This window comes from Filicampus tigris, chromosome 2 (assembly GCF_054856515.1).
Source record: "Filicampus tigris isolate MCC_2025a chromosome 2, RoL_Ftig_1.0, whole genome shotgun sequence".
NCBI classification, from domain to species: domain Eukaryota; kingdom Metazoa; phylum Chordata; class Actinopteri; order Syngnathiformes; family Syngnathidae; genus Filicampus; species Filicampus tigris.
Genome location: NC_141218.1, coordinates 28,458,168 through 28,471,676, shown reverse-complemented (window position 1 = coordinate 28,471,676; position 13,509 = coordinate 28,458,168). Strand labels below are relative to the sequence as shown.

The 13,509-nt window shown below is 42.5% G+C and overlaps 1 protein-coding gene across 1 annotated transcript; it reads right to left on the bottom strand.

Moving 5' to 3' along the window:
- Positions 1-5,571: 5,571 nt before the first annotated feature.
- spon2b (spondin 2b, extracellular matrix protein) lies at positions 5,572-13,295 on the bottom strand. The gene is made up of 6 exons (XM_086023288.1): positions 13,216-13,295; positions 12,006-12,274; positions 10,520-10,743; positions 9,764-9,955; positions 8,966-9,152; positions 5,572-6,153 (listed from the first exon to the last, which is right to left on the bottom strand). Exons 2-6 carry the CDS (start codon positions 12,247-12,249, stop codon positions 5,975-5,977), a joined length of 1,026 nt encoding a protein of 341 aa, XP_085879414.1. The 5' UTR covers positions 12,250-12,274; positions 13,216-13,295; the 3' UTR covers positions 5,572-5,974.
- Positions 13,296-13,509: the final 214 nt, after the last annotated feature.

The window sequence follows — 13,509 nt, the reverse complement described above, 5'->3', positions numbered from 1 at the left end:
AATCGCCCCGGCCCTACGGTAAAGACATAAATAGCTTAATTAAAATCGTGTCTCAGTTTGTCGTAAATATTACCAGATTAATATACTGACATACACATCTCATATTGATAGAGTAACGTTAATACAAGGCACACTAGTGAACACGCTAGATGACTGACAGCGGCCTACTTGCCTTATATGAGGTGATTTATAATATTAACACCCACGTGCCCGCAGAGAATGGATTCTCCTCTCAAAAAGAGCATCTGCTAAAGTTGTCAATGTCCCCTTGCACTCAAGTCAGGTATCACATCTCCTCGTCCTCCCACCCTTTGGTGTGAATGCTGAATCAATATACTCTTTTGGCAGCCATATTTTCTGTAAGTAGGGTAAATCTGTCATTTCCAAAATCTGAAACCATTGATCGTACATGTGTCAAAATCTACAGTTGTGGTCACACACATATGTACAAACGCTCATTATGGGCATGACTTTTGTATTAATTGTGGGCTTTTAATTGAAGAACCCCAATAGTTTGTACATCTTTATAGTTTTTTGACCCGATGATATCAGCATCATCTGCTGGTTTAGAAATGGCTCCCAAAGAACTTTACCAACATGTGTTTATGTACAATTCTCCGTTTTAGATCATCACTAAGCTACTTGAACTTTCTGTGTTGTCCTGAGTATGGGTCAATCCAATTAGCGCTGTCAAATGTAACGTTTTTATGGTGGCAAAGCAGCCACAGTTGATAGAGATAACTAACCAGGTCAAGTGTAAGTATATTAGTACGGCAAAAATTGGGGTTTGGTGTGTACCTTGCTTTTAAATGCTCTTCCATTAGATAGCAGCAGGTACAATTAAACTGTGTCCACTTGTGGCCATTCATACAACAGAATACTATATTTTTCAGACTATAAGTCACTCTGAAGTGTAAGTTGCACCAGTCAAAATATGCATCACGAAGAAGAGAAAAGCATGCATAGGTGGCTTTTGAGAATAAGTCGCATTTTTGGGGGAAATTTATTTTAGAAAAACCAAAACCAAGAACAGCAGAGCTCGGACTGGCACCCCAAATCCCCGTTCCCTAATCCTATTCATCATTTCATTCAAAACTTCCACTTCTGAATACAGAAATGTTTTTCCATTTATTCTAAAATGGCTTACCTTAACTAGAATCCCACATCGCCAAAGCTAGAATCCTGTTCGGTTATTGTGCCTTTGGTGCCATAAATAGTAAATCCTTGTTGTGGCGGATGCAGCATGTTAAAGAAAATGTACTAAAAATATTTGCCAACAGCCAAAAGAAAATAGAAGAAGAAGTAAAAATAAGAAGAAAAGGTAGGACAAAGAAGAAGTTGTCATGGCAATTAAGGCGTGCTGTATCGTATGTATGTATGTATGAGTAAAACATGCGACATCCGCCATACCAAGGACTTACAATTTACAACACCAAAAGATGCAATAACCAACCAGGATTCTACCTTTGACCACCATGAAATGCAGGATTCTAGTTAGGGTAAGCCATTTTAAACTAAAAAGAAAAACGTTTCCATAGTTAGAAGTGGAATTTTCAAATCCAACAGGAACTTGGTCGCTGTTGTCAACACGATTAGGGAACAGGGATTTTGAGTGCCCGTTCAAGCTCTAGTTTTAATATGTACAAGTCACACCTGAGTATACTGTAAGTCACAGGATCATCCAAACTACGAAAAAATAATGCTACTTTGTAGTCCGAAAAATACTGTAATAGCTACACAACAGCCAGCGATTTCATACAGAGTAAGTAAATTGGAAGTCATCATTATTTCAGTATACACTGTATACTCTTTGTGCCATTTTTGTTTGGTGGTGTCCCATGAGAATTTTCGTATGTGAAATATGCGCCTTGGCTCCAAAAAGTTTGGGAAAGACTACACTAACGTATGGTGATGCAGTACGAAAGTCATATTTGCTGTAAATGTTTGTTCAAAAAACATGTCTAGTCCATAAATATTAAACAGTCAAATGAAAAACAATACCACTAACTTTTTTTGGGCAGGGGGCCTCCAGTTTGACGTACTGCCAAAGCATACTGTATCTCACAATATCCACAAGCCAGAGGATGACCTGCACTGTATTTGTTTACAGAGTAAACATGCCTCTGATGATTAAATATGTAACCATCGGAACACAACGTTATATGGATCCCAGAGACATTAGCTAATGACATTTATAAGGAGAGTGTACAGGAAAATTTAAGAGCTGGAAATCGTATCCACCCTCCTCCTGCGTCCGCTCAATGTGTCTTTCACGCATTTCCCCCTCTGTCATCATTCAAAGCCAGCAGATGTGTGCGATTGCTATTCAATATGTCTCTTCCAGTGTGTTCAGAGGCAAAGCGTACGCACGTTTGTGTCTGTTTTACATATTTCAACCGGTATACTTCAGGAAATAAGGCATATTTCTCCGTCACAGTTGCAAGAGTCCCTGCTTTGGACATTAAACGGGATTATCTAATACAGGCAGTCCTCATTTTACGAACGAGTTCCGTTCCTACACTGGCGATGTAATACGAATTTCCGCGTATGTCGGATTTCAACGTTAAAATCTAAATTTATGTCAAAATACTTCGGATAAAAAAAACGAAAATACCTTTAATAAAAAGCATAAGATGCTGTACTTAGCATTACTGCTGAGAAGTGGATGGAGAAAGAGGAGAGGAGGGCGAAAAAGGCGCGCAAACAGACACAATCAAGACACTCCGCGCATGCTTATTGCGTAACCACAAGGAATGCTGGTCTTTCTAGTACAGGAAGTGCTTGTATGCGGAAGTGCGTTGTTTGGCGCGAAACCCATCGCATATACTAAATGCGATGGTAAACAAGCTCAGAGACGCAGCACAAAAGCACACTTGTGGAACGAGGAGGAAACCGCCGGCTTCATTCATGTGGTGAGTGACATGCCTATCAAGTGCTTTATTGACAGTTGAAAGTAACAAGCGGAAATGACGTCCATTTGAGTCACGACGCCGTGTGTCACCATACACAGTGGGTTATTCAAATGCCGGAGCAACTCTGTCCGCTCAATCATGTAAACGGGATATTCAGAATGTTTCAGAAATTGGAATTTTGACTTCAACCCGAATATTGACTGCATGTATATGTGGTCACTATGGTGCTGGGGACAAAATGGCGGAAGAGGCACGGGCGTCGTAAAGTCAAAACGTAGGTCGCATCCGTCGTAATTCGAGTCAGTGAGTACCTTTACCCAGAGGTGTGCATTTTACTAAATGTTGCTTGTCCGTAATTCTTCATCCGTCAGCGGCCTCGGTTCCCTTCCGTCATTCATTAGACCGTACTTTTTCGTGACGCACCGAATTGTATTCATCAGTTGGTCAGTCCGTCAGTTAAGTCCGTCAGTTAGTTCGTCAGAAGTCCGTCGGTCCGTCAGTCAGTCGGTGCGACCATCACAACCGACTCCCCCCCCACCCCCCAAAAACATCAGCAAAACGCGCGTCCATCAGTGACGGACTGAGAGGTCGGGCACTGATGGACGTGGTTAGTGACGATTACTCTGACGGACGAAAATCCACTTCCATCAGTGCTTAGTCCGCCATTTTTAAAAAGTGTCTGGTTAATCGTCAGCAAAATGGGGGTCCGTCAGTGGCGGACTGACAGACCGGTCCTTAAGTCTGACTGAATGTCCACCTATGCCCTTACATTGTATATGGTCACATATGTCAAAGGCTTATTCATGCTCCTAGTATGTTATAATAGGTATAGTATGTATATTCTAAACCGCGGTTGACTTGTTGATGTTGATTCGGTCCAAACCCCAACACTGCATGCAAGTTACTGTGATGTTTGGTTCAAACCTACAAGATTCCGTTAGATGGACAGAAATGTGGACAAACACATGCATGGTATACTACTACAAATTCTTAATTATAATAAAATTAATGATCTTAATATACGAACAGTCATCCATTTCGATTGTATACATCTTGATTTTTGGGGGAATTTAATTCTTAAATATTATTGGAGCAATCATCCATTTTGATTGTATGCATCTTGAGTTCTGGGAAACCTGTGTCTAAATACAGGTGTCTACTTCCTGTCTTTGTCTGGATATTGTCCATTTTTATTTTTAGTGTGTAATGAAAACGTAGGCTGCTATATTAGCTTCTCCTGCTAGCTAATATAATATAATATATTCCAAATAGGTTCCATCTTAATGTGTTTGTTTTTTGACAAATCTGATTACATTCGACAAAAATGAGCATCAAGCAATCATGTAGACTGCTTAGGTTTTTTTTTTTTTAGCACATTAGCCAAATTATTCCCAATGTAATTAACATTAATAGGGATTTTGTTGTTCTTACCAAATCAGATTACATTTGACAAGAGGGGGTACCGAGTTGATGTAATTGAGATAAATATGAAAATGTTTCATGTTTTGAAATCGCGACAAATCAGATTAGGTTTGTAAGGAGTGAAGATGAACATCCATCCATTATCTATACCGCTTATCCTCACAAGGGTCGCGGGCGCACTGGAGCCTATCCCAGCTGTCTTCGGGCAGTAGGCCAGGTACACCCTGAACTGGTTGCCAGCCAATCGCAGGGCACACAGAGACAAACAAACATCCACACTCACACTCACACCTAGGGGCAATCTAGAGTGATCAATTAACCTGCCATGCATGTTTTTGGAATGTGGGAGGAAACCGGAGTACCCGGAGAAAACCCACGCAGGCACGGGGAGAACATGCAAACTCCTCCACACAGGGAGGCCCCACGACCCTTGAACTGTGAGGCGGACGTGCTAACCAGTCGACCACGTGCCGCCGAAGATGAACATATTAAGTGAAATATTATTTTTAGGGCTGTCAAGAGATTTAAAAAATGAGAGATTAATTAATTATGATACGTAATTAATTGATTTTATTAATCTATTTTTTAATCTCACTTAAAAATTTCTGAGTAAAGCCCCAAAGCTCTCCATTGCATGCATGTATCTGAAATTATGGTGAACTTATGGTGTATATCTTTTTTTTCAATTACCCAGTCATTTGCCACCTTGAACTGTCCCTGGTTTCTGTTTTCACGACGATCAGTGCAAAATGAGTTGAAGTTCCACTCACCATCAGTAAAGTGTCCAGTCACCCCCAAATAACCGTGGTTGCAAGTTGAGGTCCAGTCATCTGAGGTTATAGCAAATTTGTCCGAAGTCACCCCCAAAACATCAAGCTTAATTTTATTTTCCATACATTTAGCTGATTTTAATCATCACTGCATGATGGTTTGTATGATGGGTTATTGGACGCTGTTTGAAACACCTCACTTAATTGCTTGTCTTCAACCATGTTGATCGGCCTGCGGTTCTTCGCTATTCACTTTGGCAACAACATTCATAGTACGGATTTTTTTTGCCATTGTCAAACATAAAGCATCAGTGAACCTTAGAAAAGTGTCATTTGAAATTTCAATTCTTGAATACGAAAGAAAATGTTAAAGGAAACACCACTGTATCAACAAAATTTTATTGACGATACAGACATCACTTTTTTTTTAATATTTGTTTTATATAAAAAATATTTTCTGCATGAAACCAGTACCTTAATAGTGTTACAAAAAAGAATACAAAGGACTATGTTCATATTTTTACGTGACAGGGTAAAATCCTGTAAATAAATATATTCTTTTGTTCTTCTGTTTGATTAATCCTCAAGCCACTTTTTGACCACCTGCAACATTGAATCCGTTTCTAATGGAATGGTGATGATACCAAACTACACCTCTCCATTGATCTCAGATCCATCCGAAGAGTCATTCGAAGCTTATTCTCACACTGACTCAGGAGCAGGTCCAGTTCACGACTCAAGTAAATACACCGCAGACCTTTTCATGTTGTACCTCCTCCGACGTCTTTTGCGCCCTCGCCTCTCCTTCCGGTCTTTCTTCCCTCTGTCATCCTTCTGCTTCTTCTTTCCCTGCCTTGTTTCCAGGCCTAGTCATAAGCAGTTGTCTTGCACGCACTTCCGCTCCTCCTCCAGCAGGGGGCATGGTGCTCCATTGTTGGCGTGGTGCATGAGGACGTAGCGCGTGCGGTGCTGTAGGCCAGAGTCTCCGCACTTGCCCTTGCACAGGCCCCAGGGAGACCACGCTGACACCTCGCAGTCCAGCGGCGTTTCTGCATTGCACAATGGTAGACTTTAGTACAAGGGTGGTGGACATGGGTGCATCAAGCTGCATGCGCTCGATTTTGCTGAGGCTTGCTACTTTCAGTAACATAAAGGACTGAATAATGAGGAGCACACTACTTGTTTTAGGTTGTTGTTTTTGCTCATCGAGTTGGACGCCCCTGTATTAATGCTTGGTTCATACAGAGATCGGGCAGTCAAACACCTCGTATTGAGTGGTATATATAAGCAGTGCGCAGGTGTGCATGAGTACTGAGAAATTTTGAAGAGCACCAAAGTTTGTCTAGTTTGTCACTATAATTCAATATAATAAAGTGCTGATTATTGGCCACTAACCTGCTTTTAGACAAAGATACCCGTGGCCTTCTGCTTTCTCAAAAATAGCTAAGAAACCATCAACAATAAGCAATTTCTTTGGTGTTTCTCCATCTCCAGCAAAGATATGGCACATTGAATCAGAAGCACAGCCGAAACGTACGTTCTCAGAGAAATGGGTAGAGGAAGTCACATATGGCTTCGGACAGATGACGCAATAACTGAAATGTGGTGGAAACTATGTCGGTATTATCCTGACACTTTTATAAAGGGACCAAAAACTTCAGCCATCCACCTTTTAATAAGCATGCCAACATTAGAGAGCACCAGAAAGTGTTGTCGACAATTATGAGTAGACACAGCCAGGACCAGAGACCCCCCCCCCCCGCCCGTTTGACAGGTGGCAAGTCAAATACAGGAACAGCATCCACCCCCGACAAACATGTTCCTTTTGACCTTTCACAAAGCAAGGCATGCAAGTCCTATGTGTTCACTGGAAGAGGATATTCCACTTCTCAAGAGATTTACAGCGAATGTTGGGACTGCTTATCATTTATGTCAGGGGTCTTCAAGCCTGTTCCTCTAGGGCCGGTGTCCTGCCACAGGACGTTTTCATAATTTCCTTGCCAGCATCCTTGATATTGAGTTGTTGCTCAGGGCTCAGGTAACAACCAATCATGACTCAGCTTCAGAAAACAGGTGAGCCGTGATTGGTTGTTACCTGCGCCCCAAGCAACTGTGATGTCATTTTCAGTCGACAGCAAGTGACAAAATGGCCGCTCCCTGAGATGGCTAAAAACGAGTGAATTTTGTTGCTTAACTCATATTCCACAAGAGCAATATTGATCAGAATGTCGTGTTTAGACTCGTGAAGGCGCATATAAAATATTATTACAAATATTTTTTGGGGGGCTGACTTCCGCTTTAAGTGTTTATCTTTTCAGAATCAATGTGAAAAGTGAGGGAATGCCTCTGACAACCCAGTCAGTGAGTTTGAGTACAAATTTGTTTCGGTTAAAAGTAGAAAAGCAGAAAGATGAAGCGAGGCACAGAGGGAGCACTGAAGGATGGCTGGCCTGCTGGAAGATTGCGTCAAGGCCGATCCGGCTTCATATTGCAGGTCCATTAAGGACACAGGGAAGACATTAGTGGGCTTAAGTATGATGAAATACCTTCAGTCAAACTTGGCCTAAATTGGTTGACATCTGTGAATATATTACACAGAAACAAGTTCAACAAGGTGATTGTGAATCAGTCATGAATGTCAACTTTCTGACTCTGTGGGAATATTGTGGGGATAAGTGAAAGATAAAACTATGCGTGAGACCTTGGGGGCTGTTTGCAAGAACTGAAAACCGCTTTAAAAAGGTAAAACTGTTGTTTGGACTATTTGTTTACATGACCACAGAGTGTGACAACAAGTCTGAGTGTTACTGTAAATCGGTTATTCATCAATCCAGCCTCAAAGTTGCGCCACTTACCAAAAATGTTTTCATTGACGTCAGCAACTACTGGCCTACTATGCATTTGACAGTGTTGTCAGATTTATTGGGGGGGTCTGGTCTTTGTGAACTGAGATTGTTTTGACAACATTAACATTATCTTTGTGTTTAAAAACATATAATTTTACTAGAATTTTGTTGCGTAAACTCTGGAAAAACGTCCCTGACTGTTTGTTGATGCCTTGTCAAACCTTTGTCACTTGAGCATTTTAAAGATGAAACATTCTCATAGTCCTCCCACCCAACATCAACAGGACCGCCGTGTGGTTCTCTTAACTTGTATAAAGAGCTGGATTTTTCTGAGCTTCCTGCTTTGGCTCGCTCTTAATCCGTGCAACAGGGAGTCATAAACAGCAACTGTCTATGACTCAACGCCGCCTGAATGGAGCTTCACCTCATTAATGGTGGTCCTGTTGAAGTATAAGCGTCTGCCTCCCTTTTTGGGTGGCTGACCCATATTATCGCTGTTGTTTTTTTTAATAATCTCTTTTCCACAAGATGCCAGATGTCCTTTTTCCTTCTTTCTGGTTCTGGTTCTTTTTGTGTATTAGCGCTTGACCTTAATGGCTCCCAAATGCTTCTGAGCAGGTCAGCGCGCCCGTAACATTGTTGCAAGTATAGGTCATGTGAAACATGTTAGCATATAGCTTGTAGATGTGGCATACATTTGTTGGTACATTGTTATGGTGGTTAGTCAGTGTTCGGATTGTTGCCAACAAGTACTCTTTTTACAGAAGAGTTTAGTGCGTTAAAATTCAAATAAAAAAAAGCTCATCAGATGCTTTTTTTTGCATACCAGCTGTTTAATGGCTTATTGGTGATATCTGACATGGACTCACACTCAACAAATGTGTTTTACATTTGTGTTGAGGACATTTGTTGTTTAATACATACTTTTACTCTTAAATACCTAATTTGTGCGTAACAGTACTTGGCAGAAAATCGAATCTACGGCCATGCGTGACTAGTTACTTCTCTGACTTACTTATCAGGTTGTCCTCAATCTCATTCCCTGTTAGCAGCAGGTTGGACCGGGTGGGCTCCGCCGGGAGGCTAATGATGAGATTGGTCTTCTTTATTTTGGTCAGCGTTACCTTGGCGATGGGTGGGAGGTGCTTCAGGCGGGGGTAGTAGAAGGAGTTGGCGGGGTGGCTGGGGAAGGATGAGGTTATCTACAAATGGGAAAGAACAAGACGCGACTTTGGATAAATGAAGATGTTCGGAAAGGTAACTTGCAAACAGATCAAGGCATTTGCTCAAGCTGGAGAACTGCGTTATTCGAGTTTCATGTTCAACTCAGCGTCACCCTACTGTCTAGTTTTTTAACTTTAGTAGCAATTGGAGGGATCTACCTTTGAAGGATCCGTGAAAAGGACAAAATGAATCAAAAATGTCCGTTTTAAACCAATGTGGCACACTTTCTTGTGGGTCTATTCATGATAGACGTGCCTACCAAATTTCATGTCGCTAAGTGAAACTGGCCATCCCAAATCATATCTTAAGTCATGTTAACAATTTTCCACAATATTTTACTCACAATGAGCACGTCTATTAAATGTCGTGTTCCCAAGTGATGCTGGCGCCAAGGCCTGAACTCTCAACAACCTACCAACATTTCACAAGACTGAGAAGTCCCTCAAAATGGCTTTTTGTTTGGCGTCAAAATATTAATGTCGAAGAGGGCCTTTGCACCAAGACCTCCAGTAAATACAATGCCAGCAGTACAAATGTTCAATAGTAAGAATCTTAAGTTAATGCGGTCGCCCACCGTTGAATGTCCTACCTGGGTGATTTTATCTTGCGGCATGGTCTCGAAGTTGGGCGAGGAGAACGTGAAGCCGCTGTCGGTCCCGGCGTCATAGGGGAAGAGCTCCAGAGACACGCTGTCTTTCCATTGGTCGCCATTGCACAGGTCCACGCTATCCGCTCCCACGAACCAGTCGGGGCTCGGAACAAGGCGCACGATAAACGACAGCTGGAGAATTGACAAAAGGACAACGGTCACCACGTGAGTCTAATCATGTCCAAAGCTATTCGTGCAATGCAATTGTAAGATAAGTCACTGACTGCAACATCAAAGCCTTACGTTGCTTAATACAGCGTACACTGTAACCGCAAACCTGGCCGGATACATCCCCCAAGTTTTACGACCACCCTGAAGATGCGCTCAGCTGGAAGTTCAACCCTTCTGCTCTTGCTGAGCTTTACGTAACGTGTCAACGCATATATTTTCGTGACAGATGCAGCAGGTGAAAACGTTGAAGCCACTTATTACGTGACACTTTCCCTCGTTCTGTTGTGTATTTCTTGTCGGAAAGTAGTAAAGCTGTCCTCGTGACAGTGATCCTGATGTATGTCAGCCGCACTGAGGTCATACATGCGGACGCTTCCCTCTGTCCCTCTTTACTTGGGCCTTTATTGAAGCTCAAAAACTTTCAGAGAAGGACGGCAAACAGGAGGGTTTGTCCACGCCACTGCTGTCGATCATACAGCAACCCCTGACCTAGTATTTATCTAACCAGGTATGTGAGCGACTCACATAGGAGTGTCTGGCAAACACCTCAACCACAGTGTTGCTCTGGCCGGTGCCTCCTATGACAGCGGGAGCTGAGAAGATGCCATAAACGCTCTGAATGTGTTCCCCAGCCTGCTCCACTTCCTTCATGAGCGTCCAAGCTTCGCCTTTCTCCGTGAACTCCCTCACTCCGTTGCTGGCAAAGCCATTACGCTGCCACATGTGGTAGTCGGAGCTGTGGGTCACGCCTAAGGGCAGAGGGAGGAAAGACAGGGGGATCACCGGCGTGTATTGATTACATAGTAGTTGACATTAGTCCATTTATATCTTTATAACTTTAAATCCAGTTGACTTTCATCCCTGTTAATAGCTAATACATTTTGGGCTATTGGGTTCAGGAATTCAGATGGTTTTCTCATATCGGGTGGACACAAGATGAGATCTGTGGCTTATTACAACACTTACACTATGCTTTGCTTTTTTCACATGACTGGTTTCATTCTTTGTTCATTAATTTCGCTTGTCCACGTGTGTTCTTTGAGTAATGACGCAGCACTGAACTCATTTGGCTTTGTGACTCAACCGGTCCAAATATTTCGCAAGGGGTTAGCCATCCACCTCATTACTGTCCGCAATGGGCTCTTAGAGCAGTGGCCATAATGGTTGTCTATAAGGCTCATAGACCACTCACCCAGCGGCAAACAATGGACTTCATACTTGTATGAAGTATTTACAGGGAGAAGGAAATAGATCTTCATTTTTGATTTGCGCTTCGTCAAACTTTGCCACCTGTTGTACACAAAAGGCAAAGGCAAAAACGTAAAATGTATCACGCGTCTGTCTGGAGTTTGTGCTGGTAATTTGGTAGCAATTAGACAAAATCTCTAGAAAGTTTGTCTTTGGAGGATACCTGGAAATCGGAAAAAACCGAATGGCAGACTTGCTTTGTCTTTTCAGGCGTGGCTTCTTGAGACTTCTCTGTGGATCTACACATGAGAGCTACGCCTAACAAATTTCATGTTGCTTAGTAAAACTGGCTTCAGGCTCATAATTTTCCCAAAACTTGGGGGATGCTGTGAAGTGTTTCATGTTGTATGTTGTGTCACCAAACTTTGCTGCCATACTCCAACCAAAGATGAAAATGCACATTTTTCACGATTTCGCATTTCCCATCTCACTAGTGGACATGGTTCAAATTTGGCAGCAATCAGACAAAAGCTCGAGGATGACTTTGTGTTTGACCCTGGGAATGGTGAATTGACCCGATAATGCCCACAACATGGCAGACGTCATGTGTCTTTCCGCGCATTGCTTCTTGAGACTTTTTGGGTGAGTCTAAGTGAGGACCGACATGGCTACCAAATTAGGTGCTGCTAAGCGAAACTAGCTTCAGTGACTGAATTTTCAAGCAGTCTTTCCAATGTAGTGTACACTATATAATGTTGCTTTTGGTCTATAAAACGGGGCGCCATTGCAATACACCGTAGTTCCTCATCATGAGTGCACTCACCGACAATTTTGGACCATTGTGCTGGGGGGCGGTAGACGGGATACTGTTTGGGGAACGCCGCCTGTGTCCACTTGCCGGTAAAGGTCAAGCTGTACTGGGCTGCTTCCGAGGCGGTACACACGGTGACATCCGTCGGCACGGGCATGGGATGGACTCCGCGGCCCTGCATCAGCACCGTGACCACCACGAGGCGGAGGAGGACATCGCTGGTGGAGGAGACACTTGTCGAGGCGTCCATGATCATGAGGCGGGATAAGTGGGAAAGGAGACTAAGGAAAGCAATGGGAATAGTCTTAATGGAAATGGACAGTTCCAAAAATATGTTAGGCTCATTGAAAACTCTAAATTCCCCATCGACGATTGATGCATGTATGATTTTTGCTGCATACAATGCCCATTCCTAATTTCCTGCGGCTGTTCACATTTATGACTGTATTTGGTATCGCGTTACTCATAGTATTGATGCGATGTCATTCGCTGCTGTGTGTATACAAAGTATTTATACACATACTGTAGTTTTTTTGCTACATACAGCACTGCTTACTATTCTTGCTGCATCTCACATTCACAGATTTTTGTGTCGTATCTGTTAACTCAGAATTGCTGTTTGTTTCAGTCTAAGCTGATTGTGACAGTTGATACACGTACTACATTTTTTTTATGCAACATAAATCGTTCACTATTTCTGATGTTCACGTTCATGTGTGTATTTATATCTTTTTACTCAGGATTACTGTCTACAGTATTTCATTCTCACTTTCTTTTTGTACTCAGTACTGTATATACCTACTGATACATTTATCGTGTTTTTTTGTGCCACGCATCGCAGCTGATTATTCTTACTGCTGTTGACATCCACTTCAGAATGTACAGTATCTACAAATGCACAATCTGCGCAATCTACACATATTGTATATAGCATCCATGATGGTTGATTTACTGTTGCCACATTCATGTCCCATAAGTTAATGCAGCAGGTATTTTTTGCCTCTTCCACACATTGTGGTGTTCATCATAATGCATTGCTCGGTGAACAGACCTTTTAAACACATTCAACTACCTTTCACGCAGATCATATATTTACATGACAGTCACTTCTCGCCAAAATAATTGCTAATATGCTTACTTAGTGGGCACTAGCAGTCACGAATACATACACAGTCTGCATGCATGAGTGAGTGAATATATACAGTAGTTGCTTAATACTCACTGGTTTTGCAGAGAGTTGCTGATGAATGAAGGGTTGAGGGAGAGAGAGAGGAGGGGGGTGGAGAGCAGTGGTAGTGGCTGCCGGCAAAATTGACTGCAAAGCGCCAAAGTCCAGTTTCACCTTTTTATGGCTTTTCAGGAGCTTCTCCCCGTCCCTCCCCACAACCCCATCCCCTTACCCCTCCCTTTTCAAACCCCCTTGGTTCCACTCCCCTCCTAAACGTGCTCCACTGTATCCTATCTGCTTGTCACTTGATCTGATGCCAACTTCACAAAAGGCAACTGTCAACTACTA